Here is an 18,515-nt window from a genome sequence, read left to right on the forward strand (position 1 = left end):
AGAATCCCACTCTCTCTGTGTGTGCACATGTATATCTTGTGTCCTAGACAGAGATCTGTGTGCCACCCTAAACACCTGCTAGGCCATGTCTACCCCCTACCCAGCCCTTGGACACCTGTTTTACTTCCTGGCTGGATCCACACAGTGAATGTTCACCACACCTTTCAAGCCAGGCTGCTTTTGCTGCCACAGCCACCACCAAAACCCTAAAAGCCCCCCATGTGGCACAGGATGGCAAAGAGAGACTGTGCACCTGTTCTCTGTCAGGGCTGGAACCCCAGAACCCTGGTTTCTGCAGTGCTGCCCTAGAGGGGCAGGGGACACCTCTGCTTTGGTCCCAGCAGATAGATACGGGATGCTGATAGGTGTATTCCCCCCAGGTGCTGGGTGCTGAGCCCATTGCTGCAGTAAGGTAGGTGAACTGGGCTCACCTAGTGACCACCGCAGAGTCGGGCCTGCTCTTAGAGCACTTGGGCAGAGCTTACACCTCAGCTGTTTCCTGGGACCCAGTTTCCCAATTGGATTATAATATTCTAGAGGACAGGGGACAGGGGCACACCCTCCCCTCCTTTAGTCTCCCTGTGCAGTCGTGCAATATTTCTGTCTAATGCCTTTTTCAAGCTATGTGAAAAACAGGATTTCACTCACCTTAAACTACATGCAGGAGAAAAAAAGACTGGTAGGAGACGTGCCTGAACGATGGAAGTAGAGGGTGAAGGGGAAGAAGTGCTGGGAGATTATTTTCTTCATTTTACAAATTTTCTTTAAGTTGTTATAAATAATGTAAATGATGAAATATGTCTCACCAACATGTATGTTAAAAAACTCTAATTAACTTCTGCCTTTTGGATCTAAAAGTACTCAACACATGGTAAAACATACGGGCTTTTGAAAAGCGTGGAAGTGGAGCCTGGAAAATGGAGAAGAGGCCGAGAGCTGGAGGGAAGGGGTCCCCGGGTCACATGCAGGTTCTTCCTCTCCAAAGAGAAGGAAAGATGCTCAATGTGACAAATGTCCTCAACTTGTCGCTTCAGGTGGCTGAAGTAGAAGGAATGTCTGGGAATGAGAGCTTTTAGGACAAATTCTACAAGGGGCTTTTGCACACCAAGTTCATCTAAAGTCCTGGAATCTATTGAGGAGAGGAATTTGGACTCCAAGGTGACTTACAGTGAGTCCATAAAAAGAACATTTGTGATCAGGATGTGACAGGAACTGGGTTTCAATTTGAAATCAGGATGGGACAGGATCAGGGCTCATTTGGCCAACAGTGGTTAAAGACAAGAGACAACGATGTTAAAGCCATCCTGCAACCCTCTGTCTGTCCACTGGGACCCTCAAGAGAGCCCAAACGCGAGGAAAAGCAGTGCAACCAACCATACAACGACAGCGCTGCCCAGGGCCCCCACGGCCAGATCCACGAGCCCATCGTCATTCAGGTCCAGCTGTCCGTGTAGGCTGCAGCCGAAGTACTGGAGGCCAGGGGCCAGCTCCGTTGCAGGGATTCTCTGCAGGAGAGGAAAGCACAGGCCAGGCGTGTGCACGGTGAGCATGGGGCAGGCCAGGTCATGGTCAGACAGCAGACAGCCTGGAGTTCTGGGAAGAGCCTGCCTGAAGCCATCAGATGCTTTGCCATCCCACCTCCCATCAGGACCCCTGAAATTCCTACTGTTAAAGCCATTGTTTTGCCTTAAAAGATTCCCTGATAATGGGAGTACATGTTGCCTGGCGGGGAGCCCAGCAGTACCTCAAATGTTTATTGGATCAATTATCTTACTAATACAATACAAGGTCAAAGTGATGATCCTGGCGGGTGGGGTGGGGAGACAGGTCAGATTTGAGGTGAATTTCCAGCAAAGTGAGAGCCCAGTCACCTGGATGCCTGTTGCCTATTGGGGGCGTGAAGTTGGGTGCATGGGTTTTGTTGTGTTGATGGTGTAGTGAGGGACAAAGGGGTATAGGAAGGTTCTGAAGACACAATGAACCCAGGTTCAGATTTCATCTTAAGGCCAGGACAGACAGGGCCCCTTCTTGTGGGAGGCTGCAGGAGGAAACCCCAGACCATGTGAGCACACCTGAGCTGTGGGACTCCAGTCCTCTGCTGCCTTTTCTGGAAGCCTCACCTGCTTGGGCCTCTTCAGAATGCTGCCCTGGAAGCCATGGAAGATATAGATGGCCCCCCTGTGGTCGTCCTCCAGTGGGGCCCCTACCACCACGTCATTGAAGGAGTCTTGATTGAGGTCTCGGACGGAGGCGATGGATGACCCAAACCGTGCATTCTGGTAGCTGTGGGAATCCTTCAGTGTTCCGTTATAAACAAACCGGTTCTGCAAACCCAAGGCCCCCCCGAAATACTCAGGGCTTGGCAACAACTCCCTCTGCCTGCACCCAGTGTCCTTGTCTCACCCCACTTCTCCCAGCCTCCTCCTGGTGACATAAGCCCAGTGACACACTGGGTTCCTGTTCTCCCTAGCCCAGCTTTTCTAGGAACCCAGGTTTTTTTGGGTCACCTTGGTCCAAGTGCCACTCAGGTGTCCTGTAGTACCTGTCTCAGGTTGTAGACATACACCTTGCCCCTCTCACGGCCCTCACTGAAGTACATGGGGGCTCCCACCAGCAGGACGTCTGTCACATTGTCATCATTGGTGTCTACCGAGGTGATCTCACTCCCAAAATAGGAGCCTATCTGTGCACACAGGGAGAAAGAGCAGTGGGCTGTCACCTCACCTGTGTGACCTCTAGCCTCCTCCCTTCCCACCCAGGGAAACGAAGGTCATCCTCTGACTCAACTCGGAATGCTCAGGGTCCCAGGACTTCCCTCCACACTGCCCTTCCTCCCCACTCCCCAAGGACGGCCTGTTTCCAGGGTGTCCTTGTCCCTTTCCTGCCTCTTCTGTTGACCACACCTCCTCCACTCATCATCGTTTATTCATAATCATTTATTCTATTAGGCAGTGATATATAATGGCAAAAAATGAGGGAAAAAAGAATAAGGAAGAAAACAAAAATTGTTCGTGGGCTCAATGTGCAAGTGGAACTGCCATTGATGGTTTTACTGTATTTTCTTCTGGTCTTTTTTAGTGAGTTATATTACCAATTCGTGTGTGTGTGTGTAAATATATTTTTATTCTTATAAATCACTGGGGTTTGAACTTGCTAGGCAGGTGCTCTACCGCCTGAGCCACACCTCTGCCCTCTATACTGATTTAAATAGAGCCTTGCATCCGGAGTCCTTTCTATTTTTTTCTATGACATGACCACAGGTGATTCCAACATAGGCCCCTGATGGATGTAACCCAGCCTCTGTGGTTGTCCAGTTAGTTTGCCTTCAAGTTTCAATGTCACTGATTACTCTGGGGCTCATGCCTCAGATGGTGGCTGGTGTCCCCTTCAGCGTTTGAGCCCTCGCTGGCTCCCTCTCCTGCCTTGGGGATGGTGTGTGCTCCACACGAAGATGAGGGCACCACCCACCACTCATCAGAAATTTGAGGGGCTATCCATGTTGGAAGGCTGGCCACTGCTAAGCCAGGTCTGTTTAACACCTGATCCCCTGCTCTCCCTCCCTCACTGTCTCAAGGCCTTGGGTGTTTCCAGAGAAATCTATTCTCAAGTATTACAACCTTTTAACTGAGGGGAAAGATAAAAATGCAAGTAGGAGGAGAGCAAAGTAATTACAAGGCAGACAGCTGGGGTGGAGTGGAGTTCATTTAAATCTGTGGCCTCAACTATGTGGGTTGCAGTGACTTGGAATCCACTTAATTCAGCTGCCTCCAGCATTGTGGTTTCTCCTTAGGATGTGGAGGGTGTAACTGGGCAGGAGAGATGTCACAAATTCATCAGCAAATTCCCTCCAGCCTTCAAGGGCTAACCCAATTCCCAAAGGAGGCAGCCTCCGGAGGAGCAGGTAGGCGACGGGAAGGTTGCTAGCCAGAAATAAAGGGCCTGGAAGACTGGCAGAATGGTGGTACTGCGCAGCCGGAGGTGGTCCAGGGAGGAGCAAGTCCACCTCAGGTGACAGGCAGCAGGGTGTCATGGATACTGCCAGTCGGGAGGAGATGAGGTCTGGTTTGGGGGTTGCTGGGAGTGAGGAGGTGGCATTACAAGAGAGCCCCTCCTGAGGCCTGGATTCTTTTTTTTTTTTTTTTCATTTTTCTTTTATTATTCATATGTGCATACAAGGCTTGGTTCATTTCTCCCCCCTGCCCCCACCCCCTCCCTTACCACCCACTCCACCCCCTCCCGCTCCCCCCCTCAATACCCAGCAGAAACTATTTTGCCCTTATTTCTAATTTTGTTGTAGAGAGAGTATAAGCAATAATAGGAAGGAACAAGGGTTTTTGCTGGTTGAGATAAGGATAGCTATACAGGGCATTGACTCACATTGATTTCCTGTGCGTGGGTGTTACCTTCTAGGTTAATTCTTTTTGATCTAACCTTTTCTCTAGTTCCTGGTCCCCTTTTCCTATTGGCCCTGAGGCCTGGATTCTTAACTTGACCCAGCCACGAGTCTGCCATATGGTCTTGGAGGACCACAGACTTCCTCAGCTACCGACACCACTTCTGGTCTCTTCACTGCCAATGGCTCTTGTCCTAGCTTTCCAGTTGGTGCTCAGAACTGTCCCATATGGGACGTCTGGCTGTCAGCTACATCCCAGGCAGGGCAGTGGCACTGGGGTGTGCCCCACTTCCAGGAAAGGAAAGAAACTAGCATCGGGTGGTCCCTGGCCTTGCTGTGGTGGATGCACAACTTTGGGCAGCAGGAAGGGACTTGGGGAGCATGGCTGCCCCTTGAGGAGGCCTCAGGGGTCCAGCAGCCTGGCTGGGCAGTCACACCCAGCCGCTGCCTATAGCCTGGCCTCTAGTGCACAGTAGAGAGACATGGCAGACAAGGTCTGACGAAAGCCTCTGAGATGAGATGTCCATGACACAGAGTGAGAACTGCTCCAGGTTCTCCTTGCTGTAGCAGGGCCCAGGCCTGGCGTACTGGGGAGGGGACAGTCCCTGATTCATGGCTATTTCCAGTGCTGACACTTTCAACTGTGGTGCGAGTGGCATGTTCCCCACTCAGGGAGGATGCTGGCGGGTCTAGGGGACCTTCCTGTGAGAAGGAGAAGCAAGTCCCAGAAGCCCTCTTGGCCTGTCTGTGCCACTGCCCTTGCCCTTCACCCACTGGCCACAGCCTCCCATCCATTACCTGCTCGCCTCGCAGAGCCTGGTGGATGGTGAGGCTGCGGTTGTTGTGCATGGTGAACAGGATGACTTTGCCTGTGTGGTTGAACCGGGGGGCTCCGGCCACGTACACCCGTCCCTGCCTGGAGGACACGACTGACGTCACCGTGTACCCTGCCACGGGAGGAAACAGGCTGGTCTCTGCCCTGTGACCTTGGCAGCCCTAGCCAGGTCCTGGAGAGGGACTTGGTCATGCCAGAGGAGGGGTGGTGACTTAATAAAAAGGAGAGTGCACTTGACTTGCATTTCATCCTGGGGACACAGGCCCAGTGTGCTGAGGTCCTGGTCAGGCTGGCAGCTTTAAGGACAGAAATTGACCAAGATTCTACAAACCTCAGCTTGGCACACTTGTGCTAAGGGAACTGCTTGTCATTTACTTATTTATTTATTTAGGGTTGTCATTTACAACCCTAGCAAGGGTTAGAGAGGGGCAGGCCCTGGCCACGCACCAGGTCTGGAACTGTCCTCATGGTTGTGGGCTCAGCCAGCATGGGGCCTCCACAGACATCCCTCACCTGCTGTCCCCACCAGCTGTCCCTGCACCTGCCTCACCCAGGTATGCGCCGTGGTTCTTGAGCTCCTCGGGGAACTCCTTCAGGTAGGACTCTCGGTAGGGAATGAGCTTGCCACCACTCGTCTCCTTCAGCACGGCCCCATTCCAGTCGTAGGCGCCAACAGCTCCTAGCAGAACCCCATCCTGACATGGGAGGGGACACACATCAGGTCCTGTTCCTGGGGACTTCTTGCTGGAAGCCACCCCAGGCCCAGCAACCAGCAACCAGTGAAGTGTCCACCGGCCATCTGGGGTGCCTTCTCCAGGTTTGTGATTTAGCTACATTGATCCTGGTGGGGACTCTGGGCTTGGGAATGAGGCACAGAGACTGTCCCCTAACCCCATCCCATCCTTAGTGCAGAATGGGTCAAGCTGATCCCAAGGGTGGGACTTTAGAAAAGAAGTAATGTTCAAGAAATAAACTCAAAACTAGGATCAAATCTCCATTCCTCCCTGGGCATCAAAACCCCTGTAGGAAATCTCTTGTCCTCACCCCTCCTTCTGACACTCCAAGCTGTCCCTCCTGCACGGGGGCCTACTTCTGTATTTCTTGACAGGGTCTGGGTGACTTTCCTGTGTGACATTCTACACTGCCACACACTGAATTCATATCTTCATGCCACACCGTCCCCACAAACATGCACAATTACTATAGGTCAATAAATAAAAGCAGTCTTTTAAAAACTTTCTACTTCCTCTACTTCCTCTTCATTCCTTCAGCCACAGTTCACTGACCATCTGCTTTAGGCCACACACTTGTCTGTGCTGGGGACTTGTCCCCACCTCTACAGGGTTCATAGACACTAAACACACACTCAGATAAACAGGTAGCTGCAAACTGTGATAATGCAACCAGGGAAAGGGGGTTGGAGCAGCTTTGTGCAAAGGCCCTGGGGCTGCAGAGAGGTCAGGCCCTTTCCTGAAAGCTGAGTGTTGAATGAGGGGAAGAGCAGCTCCAGATTAGGTTGGACAGATAAACCAGGGCCGTATCAGTGACGGCTAACACTCTGAGAAACATATTTCTCAGGGTTTGCAGAGCCTTGATCTACCCCCCAGGTGCAGGACAGGTGTATGCTACAATGCCTGGGCAGGAAGACAGGAAACCAACTCCGTGCTCACTTCTTGAGGACTGGGTTCCTCTCCCTGGGCCACCAGCACCCTGCCCATCCTCCGCACAAACTATCCATATTACTGGTGGGCACAGGAAGGCAAGCAGGACATGAAAAGAGGAGAAAGGTACCAAAGGCCAAGGGTACAAGGAGGGCGCTGGAATGGGGTGAGGGCCACTTTGGTAATTGGGGGTGGGGCTGCTGGACTGTGCTCCAGCTTTGGACATTTGAGCACAAGCAGGAAAGTCACCTTTCTGTCCTACTGAGCTCTCCACGAAGCCGGTCGGTTGACTGGGTTCAAGGCTCCTCTGTGGCTTTAGAGTCAGGTTGACCTTTTTGCCCAAGGGTGGAAACTGGACCGACTGTGCAGATGGCGTGTTTGCTACTATAAATAAGCTGGCTGTGCAGTTGAGGTGTGGCTGTGTTTACCGTCGTACTTTCTAATTCCCTTCTCTGTCTCTACTCCAGCTTCAGCCTGGGAGGCTCTGCCAGTACCTGGCCAGGACCGGGGCCAGGGACTCAAATGCTCACCATCCATAGTCACTGTCAACACTCCTCACATGTGGGATGCTCCCGATTCTCTGTGGGGTACTTTCTCATCCAGCCACCCATTTGGGCCCACAAAAGCCCTGCAAGGGGACAGACTGCACTTGACAGTAGGCAGCTGAAGTTCAGAAAGGGGGAAGGGGCTTACCCAAGGTCACACAGCAACTCAGAGGCAGGGCTGGGTCTTTGACAGCGGAGGGGGGTGGGGTAGAGGAGAAAAAAACCTAGGAGTTCACTAAAGTTTCCAGTTTTCCACCTGAGCCCTCTCAGGGAGAGTGCAATATTTTGGGCTCCACCTTCCTTTCTTCAGTCCTCTGCCCACTGAGCCCAAGTCCACAGGGCTCCTCGCTTCATGTAGAGAGCTTTGAAGATGAATGTTTGGCTTTGCAGATGGCAGAAATCTGGACGATGCACTGAGCAGGGCAGTTCTTTCCAGGTACCTGGGGTCCCTCTGGGAGACCCCTCAGCTGGCTTTCCCTGTGTGGAGTTTGGGTATTCCATCAGGACTTCTAGGTCTGGCAGGTCTGGGCCTGGGATCGCCTGTGATTGTAACACAGCAGCAGCTGGGCTTTGGGCCCACTTGTCGCAAGTCCTGAGAGCAGACTGTTGGAGCAAGAGTGCCTCACCAAGGACAGGGACAGTGAGCTGGGCATGTGAGGTCACCAAAGCAAACCTCAGTGAGTCACAATCTTCTCCAGCTGGGGGACCCCAAACATTTTCAGTTGGAACAAATCTGAAGGGTCCACATTAAAAAAAAAAAAAAAAACAGGCCAGAGCCCAGAGGGGAAGCTGGGTGTGGGGTCCAGTTGGGGCACAACAGTGGGACATTCCAGGGACAAGCAGTGTCCCAAGCTCTGCAGCCTTGTATGGGTCCCCTGATTTATGGCATCCCAGCTACCCTAGATTTATGGGGTAACTAAACTCCCAAGAGATATACCCAGAGGGGACGGAGGTGGCCTAACTGGATGGTCTTTCCAGTAGCACAGTGAGGACAGGAGGCACAGGTCATTGGCTGTCATAAGGTCTGAGGCTTGGCAGCACCTCTTTGAGGACACTGGCTGGAGGTGCTGGCACTCAGCTCAGAGGTCCCTCTGCCCTGGCTTCTGCACCAGGCGTGCCTTCCTAGCCAACCTGGACGTTCCCTGCATGGTGATTACAGCTCCCAAAACTGTGTCCCTGCCAGTCCTACAAGTCAGGCACAGGCAGCATAGTTCTCTCCTGGGGCTGGTCCACCCTCAGTGACACTTGTCAATGCCTGGAGATGTTCTTGGTTGTCGCAGCTTGGGGTGGGTGTTGTGGGGGGGGTGCTATAGGATCCAGGGGGTGAAGGCTGCGATGGTGCTGGGGGGGCGTCTTCTGATGCACAGGACAGCTTCCCATTGTAAGGTCAAAGGCAGGACAGGACCATTGTACTGTCAGCTCATTATCCAGCCCAGAGTGTCACCAGGGCTGACACTGAGGCTGAGGCTCTTCGGCCTAGTGGTTGGAGAATGGGCTCTGGGGTGTTGCAGCTTCAACTCACAACCTCTGGCCATGTGACCACGAGCAAGTGTCTCTCTCTCCCCTCTCTCTGAGAGTGGGTGCATGCTGGGGTTAGACAAGGATTTTAAGAAATTCCAAAGTCTCAAAATGAGCGTTTCAATTCCAAGCTTCAAAATTCATTTCCACAAATACTTCTCAGACGTCTACTCAGAGACGGAAGTTCAGAGAGGTTAATGATTTGTCTGAGCCACACAGCCAGGCTAAGTGGAATTACGATGAAATGCCAGAAATTCCTTCTAGCTTCTCTTGGCAGCATGACCTTGGCGCCAGGTGGAGGGAGCCACTGACTGTCCTATGCAGTTGCCCTGAGAAACCTCCAGAGGGCACTGTGTCCCCCTCCCCCAGCCGCTCCCATAGATAAAGGGACAGTCTTAATTGCTGCCCAAGCCGTCAGGTGGAAAAGTCCACTCGTAGGGCTCTGAGTGCTCAGGAGGGGTGACAGCCTCTGGATTCAACCTCTCACTTCATCACGATGGATCAGCATCTCTCTCTTTTTAATCATATACATAAACCAAGTGCAAACTCATCGGAAAGATTGCACTAAGGCTTCTACCACCAAGACTTAGGTAGCATCAGGTAACCTTAGCTGACCTCATCTGGGAGGCACGAGGGTGTCTAGCGAACACAAGGATCTCCCTGATCTGGCCTAATCCTACTCGTTCTGGTGTCCAGGCTGGTTGCGCTGGACCATCACTCGCAGGATAAAACAGACCTTTCCGGTAGGCTACTATCTTGGTGAGAGGCCAAGGTTTTTGTGTAGACCAGGTGCACCCTAATAGAGCTGTACATTCTGTGAACTTCTGGTGGTAGGGCTGATTTGTGGGCTCCAGGATAGGAGGATGGGAGCCCTGCTCCGTCACCGTGGGCATCAGTGTTTACAGTCCTCCTCCTCCCTCCATATCTTCCCTTGAGCCCCTGTCCCTTTGGGTAGGGTGTTCTGCTAGGAGAGTGCTGCAGATTACCGTGCTCCCCAGGGCACTCATCCTGAGTAGGCAGCCAGCCCACTCCTGGCCTCCTGATTCATTTCCAAATGTTACTGGAACCACTGGCTTCTAGATCTGTTCTGAAATTTGACCAGGAATCCACAGCTAGCCTTCTTGATGGTACTTTCTGGAATATTCTCCCATCTTCTGCAAACCAAGACTAGAGTTTCCTTCTCTGGGCTTTTCTTGTGGCTCCAGCCTTCTGTCAGCAGCCTGGGATGCAGTGGCTTGTGTCCTGGGACTGTGGCCTCTGTGAGGGTCCCCACTGTAACCTGGGTTGTGTTTTGTTACCTGGTTTGCTGGTCCTCAGAACAGCTGACCCGAGAGCTGAGGGGCTGGGCTCCCGGGGCAGGGTGGCTGTGGCCAACCACCATGGCATCCATGGCCTGGCACTGAAAAACCTCTGTGCTCTAAAATAGCAGCCTAGTGGCCAGACCCAGTGCCAGATAGCCCTCCATTGTACCATTGCATTGGATTTGGAAGGGTTTTGTCTTTGTTTTTATAGGATACTAAAGAGTCTCAGATTCAACTGTAATTACTATCTCTTTAGACATCTGAGCAGATGAAAACTTCCAGGTGACTGTCACATAACACCAAGACCCAGGCAGTCAGGACTGATGGAGGCATTAGGGTATGTGGGGAGAGGTAGCTGGGTTCCTCGCACTGAGATAACAGGAAGGTTGAGGAACATACATGGAGACCACACAGAATGGTCATGACCTTGATTGACCCAAGTAACAGGGTGGGGATCTGATTTCCTGGGACTCCGTCCATCTCCATGGTGCCAGACAGCTGGGGAGCCCACTGGTCCTGCAAAAGCTGGACACCTTGAGCCTTTGGGCCATTTCTAAGGCCAAGGTACCCAAGGTTCATCTTAGCCTCACTTCTCTTTGGGTTCCTGGTTCCTGGACGTACATAGATCAAATTTGGATGCAGGTGAATGACTCGCTATTGACAAGTGTCTCTCCAAATGGGCTGTGAGCTGCTGTCGGTGGAAACAGCACCTTAGGTCTATCCCCAGACACACAGGCAGATGCTCAGAAGGAGGTTGCAGAGTGGACAAAGGAAACCATTCGTTCTCTCTCTGCTCTGTGTTCAGATTTCTCCCAATCTTGTGATGTAATTCTCTCTGCTCCCCTGCTCCACTCATGGCTGCTGAAATCCTTGTCCTTCAGGGCCTGCTCAGGTGTCACCCTCACAGATCCTTCCATGACCATCTGCCTAGCGGAGGCCAGGCCTTTCCTCCTGTGAGCCCCTGGCACGCACCTCCCTGGTTGGCATCAGATGTGGGTGTCTGCACCCATCAAGTGAGGGTCTTCACAGGACCTCTGTGCCTGGGCCTCCTGGGGTGGCACACATTTTCCCAGAAAACAGCTACAGTGTCCCTCGTCCTGCTCTCAAAGCTGAGGACTGCCATCGGGGCTGTCTAAAGTTGATTCTTGATGGCAAGAGTCAATTCTGCTTCCTTTTGCTGCTTCAGCTGCACCTGACAAATGTGGGGTGCATTTAATTGGATTGCATTTCTTTATGTTTTCTAATCAGCTCTGACCCCAGAGTCAAGAGACCAGGGCTGGTCCTGTTGGAGCATGAGACTCACTGCCTGACCTCACGAAAATGGGTGCTCTGGCCTCTCTGTGCAGGTCAGGGCTCCACCTCAGCACTGTGTAGCACAGAGATGGAGCCAACCACCTAAAACAGGGTCACTGTTACCACCTGTGGATCTGGCCAGGCTCCTCTGTTCTCTGAGCAGGGAATGAGGTGCAGGAACCCCCAGGGCACACATGGACTGGGCAGCTACACTCCCATCTTGCTGTATTCAAGACAATGGGTGTAAGATGGCCCAGACGTGGCTTGGCTCAGGAAAATCTGAGTGAGTCGAGTGCCCGTCCATCTGGCCAGCTGTCTGGTATGCATGTGCCCCTCCTGCCGATTTGGGAATTCTGACTCAGACCCCCTGAGAGTCCCTGCTTTCTGCAGAGCAGCTGCTGGGTGTAGAGGGAAGAGCAGGACACCTGAGTTTTTTCTCATTAGTTTCACTTCAGTGGGTCATTAAACCTCTCTGTGACTAGATTTCTGTAAACTAGAACAGGGGATCTGCCCTACCGCAGAAGAGCTGGGAGGTTCCTGGGGCACCAGCATGGACTAGCAGGCCCTTTCTGCTAATTAGCAGCAGGTATGGTTTCCACGGTGCCAGCCAAGGTAGTCTGTGCACGCAAGTATACACACACACACGCACACACGGGACACCTGTCTCTCCAAAGCATGCCTGGGAGCAGGCACTGATACAGACACAGACAGTGGGTTTATTTCCCCACGTGGGACTCCAGGCAGGCATCACATTTATGAGGAGTTTCAGCCAACACCAACTCTCTGCCCCTCTGACAGTCCTGGGAGGCTTCTGACCCCCTTACCAACCAGCTCCAGGTGAAGACCACAGAAGGTGAGACATGGCCTTGACACCACGAACTGCTTGGGACACCTATGCCTCTCTCTCTGGGGGCAAGGCCCTGCTGGGACCTCTATGACTGCAGCAGAGTCTGCACAGAGAGGGGCCAGGCAGGCCAGCTGCAGGAGTTGGAACCTCTGGATGCCTTCCCAGCCAGGACACACAGACTCGCCTGGCCCCACAGGCTACTCAGGCACCAGTGCTGTCAGGGGTTCATGGGATCAGCTTTGGCACTGGACCTACTTTCCACACAAGGCTCTAAGGATGGACTGGACCCTGGTCCTGGGGGAAAATGTCCCCACTGGCATTCAGCACCTTGCAGGTGGAGATGTGCATTTGTTATGTGTAGTGAAGTCTATTTTGAAGAGGGCCAGAGACACAGGAAATAAGTTGATGAACTTGGCTTCCCAATTCCAGCCCCCTGAAGCATCTGGGAGATAGACCCCCAAGAAAGAGAGGAAATGGGGAAGGGTATGAAGAGGATGTACTTGAGAGACAGAGCAAGCAGCTGCATACCCTACCTCCACCACGTGGGAAGAGAAGCCCGTCTGTGACATCTCCAGCCCAAAGGACGTCTCATTCTTGTTGGTGCCTAAAACAAGGACAGAAAATGTCAGTCAACTCCATCCATGCCTCTTGATTCCTTTTCTGAAGGCACTTGTGGAGCTGTTTTTCCTTTTTCTTTTTTTTTTTTTTTGAGAGACATCAGTGTTGCTGGCAGTCATCAGAGCCCACAGTGAGCTGTGCTGGACTGATTCACATCTGGAAAGGGCTTGGACCAGTCGTGTTATAGGGCACGCATGACTGCTAAAGTAGGGGAGAAATGAAGAAAAAGTACACGACAGTAGCATCGATTTTTGGCAAGAAGTGGAATCTCCCACTTTCTTCACAGCTATCTGTCGACACAGATTTGGTGCCAGATAAATCTGGCTGCTTTCTGAGTAAGCATCAAACCAACCCTTGTGAGGGAGGCTTATCACCTGCCGAGCAGCTTTGCACAGGAAAGGCTGGGGGTGCTGATGGCCCTCCACAGAGGGCACCCTGAACAGAACGATGTGCTCATTGCCCGAGGTGACCATTTCAAGGGGAAGCCCGCTGGTTTGGATATTCCAGTGCTGGTGTGGAGTGAAGGCTCACAGTGAAGACTTGCATGCATCTGTCTGTGGGAGGACCGCCTGGTCTCTTTTTGTGTCTGTGGCTCATAATTTCCACCGCACTGCAGATTTTGCAGAGTTGGGGACACGGCCTTCTTTTTCTTTTTTTAACTGACCCATATGCCCAGAGCCCACCAAAGCAGTATACCATGCATTCGAGATCACACAGCTGGAGGTCCATGCAGGGCTCCCCAACACCTCCCTTCTGATGATGTTGGTTTTGATTTGCACAGAAGAGGTGAAGGAGAGGCAGTGATGTCTGGGGACTGAGTGCTTGAGCACAGAGTCAGGTCCATGGGCTCACACTAGGGTTGCTGGATAAAATCTAGGGCATCCAGTTGAATTTGAACCTCAAACTGCTTAAGACTGTCACAAGTGTTGTGCTTTATGCTTGCCGAATCTGGCAACCCTAGCTCACACCTCGCTGTCTCCCCAAGGGTGGGGATCTGGTGGTCACATAGCTCCTCCGGTTTCCGTAGCAGTCATACGAGTGGAACATCGGCAAAGACACCTCTGGTTGTCCCTAAAGTGCACAGCCTCACAGCCAGCAGGGAGCAGCACCTGTCGCTGGTGGGTTTTGTTAAGCAGGGACTCTGGCTAAGCCACTGTGTTTTGTGGGATTGGTTCCCTCTGTGGAGTTTGCCTGATGTGAGCCCTCTCGACAGGCTGACTCACCTTCCAGGCTGAAGATGCGCTCTCCTAGGGCATCAACAATGTCCTTCAAGGCCGCCTCGTCAGTGACATTGAAGAAGTGCTTATCATCCGGGTCACTGGCGATGTATTTGATCTCATTGAGGAAAGTTTCTGGATTGATCCCCCTGCGGTTGTAGTAACCCAGGACCTGTCGGGGGACAGGGTAGACAACAAACCAGGACATGGGACAGACTTCCCATGCCCAGCCCCATGGTCCCCAAGGTAGGCAGGAACCAGACTGTCTAACAACCATGAGCCATTTGTGTTTTGATACAGATTAGACTTGTGGGGGCAAGATAAGGACCCTGCACTAAGCTGGGCTTCAGGGACTAGGATATGTGGGGCATTTTCTGGGTTTTGAGGTTTCTGAACCTCCCAGGCAGAGGAAGGAAAAGCCAAACAGGCCTGAAGTGTTAAGAACATTTTCAACTTTCTTTAGAAACTCTTTAGAAGGGGACAGAAGAGAGGACCTTCAGGAGCCTAGATGCTGCCCCACTACTTCTCTGAAAGCAGACCCCAGGGTCCCCAGGGGTTTGGAGGCAAAGCCTCTGAGAGGGGTCTGAAGCCCTCATACAGGGCAGGACTTACAGCCACAGCATATCTGGTTACGTTGTCTTTCTCGCTTTGCTGGATCACCTTCTCCAGGTCAGGGCTGTCGTGGGACTCCCCATCTGTGATGACAATCATCACTTTCTTGGCTCCTTTCCTTCCACCCTTCTGAAAAGCCTCCGAGCTGGAAGTGGGCACAGGGGTAGGCAGTGAGGTACGTGCCAGGGCACAGTAGCCTCAGACTGAGGGGCAGCCACAGGAGCCAGGGCTGAGCTGGGCACAGGGATGGTCATGGGAACCAGGGCTGCGTCCCCTTGGCAACCCAAAAGACCAACACCTTTGGACATCATACCAAATTAGCTAACCATCCTGGCCAGACTTCCCGTCCACCAGTGCACAGTCGTTCTTGCATCGCTGTGTTTTTACCAAGCAATGTTACAGCCTCCCCCTTTGGAATCCTGACCTTGCTGTCTGGGGCAGGAGGAGGGGTGAGGAGAAGTGTTGTTCAGTGGGGTGCACTTAGGAGAGCCACTGGTTTTTCAAAAGTTCTACCGAACACCAGAACTTCACACCTCTTCCCCAAGGACTGACAAGGCACAGTGGTGGGGTAATTCAACATCCAACCGCTGACTCCACTGACTCACAAATCATGTGACAAAAGCTTGACAGGTTTCTGTTCTCTTCCTCAAGGACTGCTTCTATTTGGGCGAATATTAAACATCAAATCCCATAGAAAATATTTTTCTTGCTAATTTTTATTTTGTTTTCAATAGGTCGAAAATGAACTTGGCCCACCTTTTGGGCCACCAGGGGGTAGCAGGGCTGGCCAGCCGGGATCAATGTGGCAAGGGGGTCCTTAGTACTGGCAATTGCTCTACAAAGCTGGAAACTGGCTCTTGCTGCCTCTGTGACCAACCCTCCTTTAGACCATGGGGTTCTGAGAAGTACAGACATGGTCTCACCCTGAGCTGGGCCTGGCAGGTAGAATTTTCCAATAAGGGTTTAAAAAAAATAAACATCACTCTTGGACTCTGGTGTTTCCTCATGGGCCTGACGCACGTAGGGCAGGAAGGACAGCTGTCAGATTGAAGCTCTACTGACAGGTCGAAGGACACGGTTTGGTTAGCAGAGTCATCTCTCGTTGTATGGCAAACTGATGCATGTGAGTCAGAGGTTGAGGACTGGGGAAAACCTGGACTAAGTTAGTTCCGAACTTCAAGTTACCCATGCAGAGGAAAAGCCATCTGCTCTCCGCATAGCAGCTGTATGACACACTGGGTATGTTTAGTAAGAGCTCTGGACTGAGGGGTGACGGTCAGCACAGATTTGGGGCTTAAGCCCGACTCAGTGCAGGCAGATGCTAGGTGCTTCCATGACCTCATGGAAGGACCAGGCCCAGGAGTAAAACTCCATGCAAAAATAGTATGGTGGGGGGAGAAACAGGTTTCTATTGTATGTGGAGCCAAGCAAAATTTCAGGATCGTGTTTCTTTCCATAAGCAGAATGGTGCAAACGTGTGCAGCAATCTGTAGAGTGTGACTGTCAGCATGACCGTCAGACTTTGAACTGTGATTGTGTGTTGGGTAAAGGGACTTGGATGTGTTCCTTTGTAAATTAGATTATAAATTCCTTGAGTGCAGTGAGAACTTTATACTCATAACAGGTTCTGCCAAGCTAGAAACCAGATGACCCATGGAAACTGAGCCCATGTTTCACTACTCTTTGCGTGTAACGGGCTGGCGTTTCTCTCAGGGAGAGCCCAGGTCCAGACAGATGCTCACCAGGCCCTATGTCATCTGGCCCCATTATTTCTCCACACACTGGTTCTCTTAACACCTGGCATGTCCAGAGCCTTTGAACTGTACCTCCACCCCCAGTACCTGTGGTCAGTTCCTGTGTGTCCACTCCAAGGTCACCATTCATTGAAACCCTTCTGAGCGGACAGGCCTCCCTGGGGACCCTTTCTCTTGCATCCAAGTTAGAATTAGGGCTAACACTTGTCAGAGCTCCTTTACTGGGCTGAGAGTCTCTAAGACCAGGGGCCACAGGTTATCATCTTTGTAACCTAGGGTCCTTGGCCTGGACCTTTGCTGTTTGGTAGGTGCACAGAGAAAACAAACAAACCAATAACAAACAACCCCTCCCCCCCCCCACACACCAAATAACAACGCATTCTGAATAAGCAATCAAGAAGAGAAAACCCTCACCTTAAAAGGCAGCAGCTGTGGTTTGGGGCCTGAGCATGGCAGGCTGGGAGGCCAGAGTTTCCACAGTGTTGAGTCACAAGTGGCTAAAACCACCTGGTGAGTCACACGTGTGAAATTGACCTGAGGCTGGTGGGCTGCAAAAAGAGACCAGAGCCATGGGTTTCACCCTCCGTGAGTTGGCCAGCTTCACACTGGGAATGTGACAGCGTGGTCACTGGCTCCCTCTGTTGCCCAGCCTGCCGGGAGTCTCAGGTCTCATCAAAGTGGCCTGTTCCTTGTGAGGATGAATAAGAGAACCATCTTCACGGGGAGAGACACTCATTTAGGGAAAGCTGAGCAGTTTTACCATGCACAGAAATCCACCAGCTGAGAGTCGACTTAGTCACAGAGCTGTGAGGTTGGAAGACTCTTAATTGTTTGGCTTCATGAAGCCATGGTACAACTATGGAGTGCTTACTCCGTGGGATTCTGTTAAACACATTGACTAAGGCTGATGAGGTGGGAATGCAGGGTAATGGGACCGCAGTTTCAATGAACGTAACAGAGCGCACATCCTTGCCATGAAACTTAGACATTTAATAATTTATATGCCTTTCACATAGTCAGTTTAGAAGTCTGGGCCTTGGCTCAAGAGATCTTGGGGAATTGCCTTTAAAATTGGTGCTTTCAGGCCGGGTGCTGGTGGCTCACACCTGTAATCCTAGCTACGTGGGAGGCTGAGATCTGGAGCATAGCAATTCCAGTTTGTTAGAGGCCCCATCTCACCCAAAAGCTGGACATGGTAGCGTCCACCTGTCATCCCAAGCTACTTGGAAGGTGAAGATTGGGAGGATGGCGGTTGCAGATCAGCCTGGACAAAAGTTTTTGAGATCTCATCTCAATGGGAAAAAACTGGGCCTACCGGCACACCCCTGTCATCCCAGCAGAGGCAGGAAGCCTAACATAGGAGGATCATGTTCCAGGCTGTCCTAGACAAAAAGCGAGACCCTATCTCCAAAATAACCAGAGCAAAAGGGCTGGAGGTGTGGTTCAAGTGGCAGAGTGCCTGCCTAGCAAACGCAAAACCCTGAGTCCAAGCCCCAGTCCACACACACACAATTGGAACTTTCAATGTGGCCTTCTAGGTAGACGATGTCTAGCAGTGACATTCAACTGGATGACTGGGTTCTGGTGTGATTTCAGGCAAGGAGGCTCATTACTCCACAGTGTCTGATGACAGAGTAACTGTGTTCGTCACACCCCATTAGTGACAGGCACTCCACAGAGGGGTCTGCTCTCTTAGAACTCATCCTGTCCGTGACAGAACATTTTCCAACGCTGGCTGCAACAACATCCCTATTCTGAATGCCCTCTGCCAGGTGACCTTGCCACTCCTCCATCAAGAGGCAGACTCAGACCCCTTCCTCTTGAATCTGGGCTTATTAACTTGCTTGACCCACACAATGGTGGAGTCACATCTGGGAATTTGAGGCTAGGCCCCACTTCTGCCGGGTCCTTTTTTAGGGAA

The 18,515-nt window shown here is 51.9% G+C and overlaps 1 protein-coding gene across 1 annotated transcript in view; it reads right to left on the minus strand.

The window, feature by feature from the left end:
• Positions 1-18,515, minus strand: part of Itga11 (integrin subunit alpha 11) — a 99,689-nt gene that overhangs the window by 20,635 nt on the left and 60,539 nt on the right. The window contains exons 8-15 of the mRNA XM_074061494.1: positions 14,841-14,985; positions 14,235-14,400; positions 12,927-12,997; positions 5,779-5,923; positions 5,192-5,340; positions 2,543-2,683; positions 2,121-2,324; positions 1,375-1,505 (exon numbers count right to left, since the gene is read on the minus strand). Of these exons, the coding sequence (XP_073917595.1) occupies positions 1,375-1,505; positions 2,121-2,324; positions 2,543-2,683; positions 5,192-5,340; positions 5,779-5,923; positions 12,927-12,997; positions 14,235-14,400; positions 14,841-14,985 (1,152 nt within the window). The remainder of the gene's footprint in view (positions 1-1,374; positions 1,506-2,120; positions 2,325-2,542; positions 2,684-5,191; positions 5,341-5,778; positions 5,924-12,926; positions 12,998-14,234; positions 14,401-14,840; positions 14,986-18,515) is intronic.

Source organism: Castor canadensis, chromosome 19, assembly GCF_047511655.1.
Source record: "Castor canadensis chromosome 19, mCasCan1.hap1v2, whole genome shotgun sequence".
Classification (NCBI taxonomy): domain Eukaryota; kingdom Metazoa; phylum Chordata; class Mammalia; order Rodentia; family Castoridae; genus Castor; species Castor canadensis.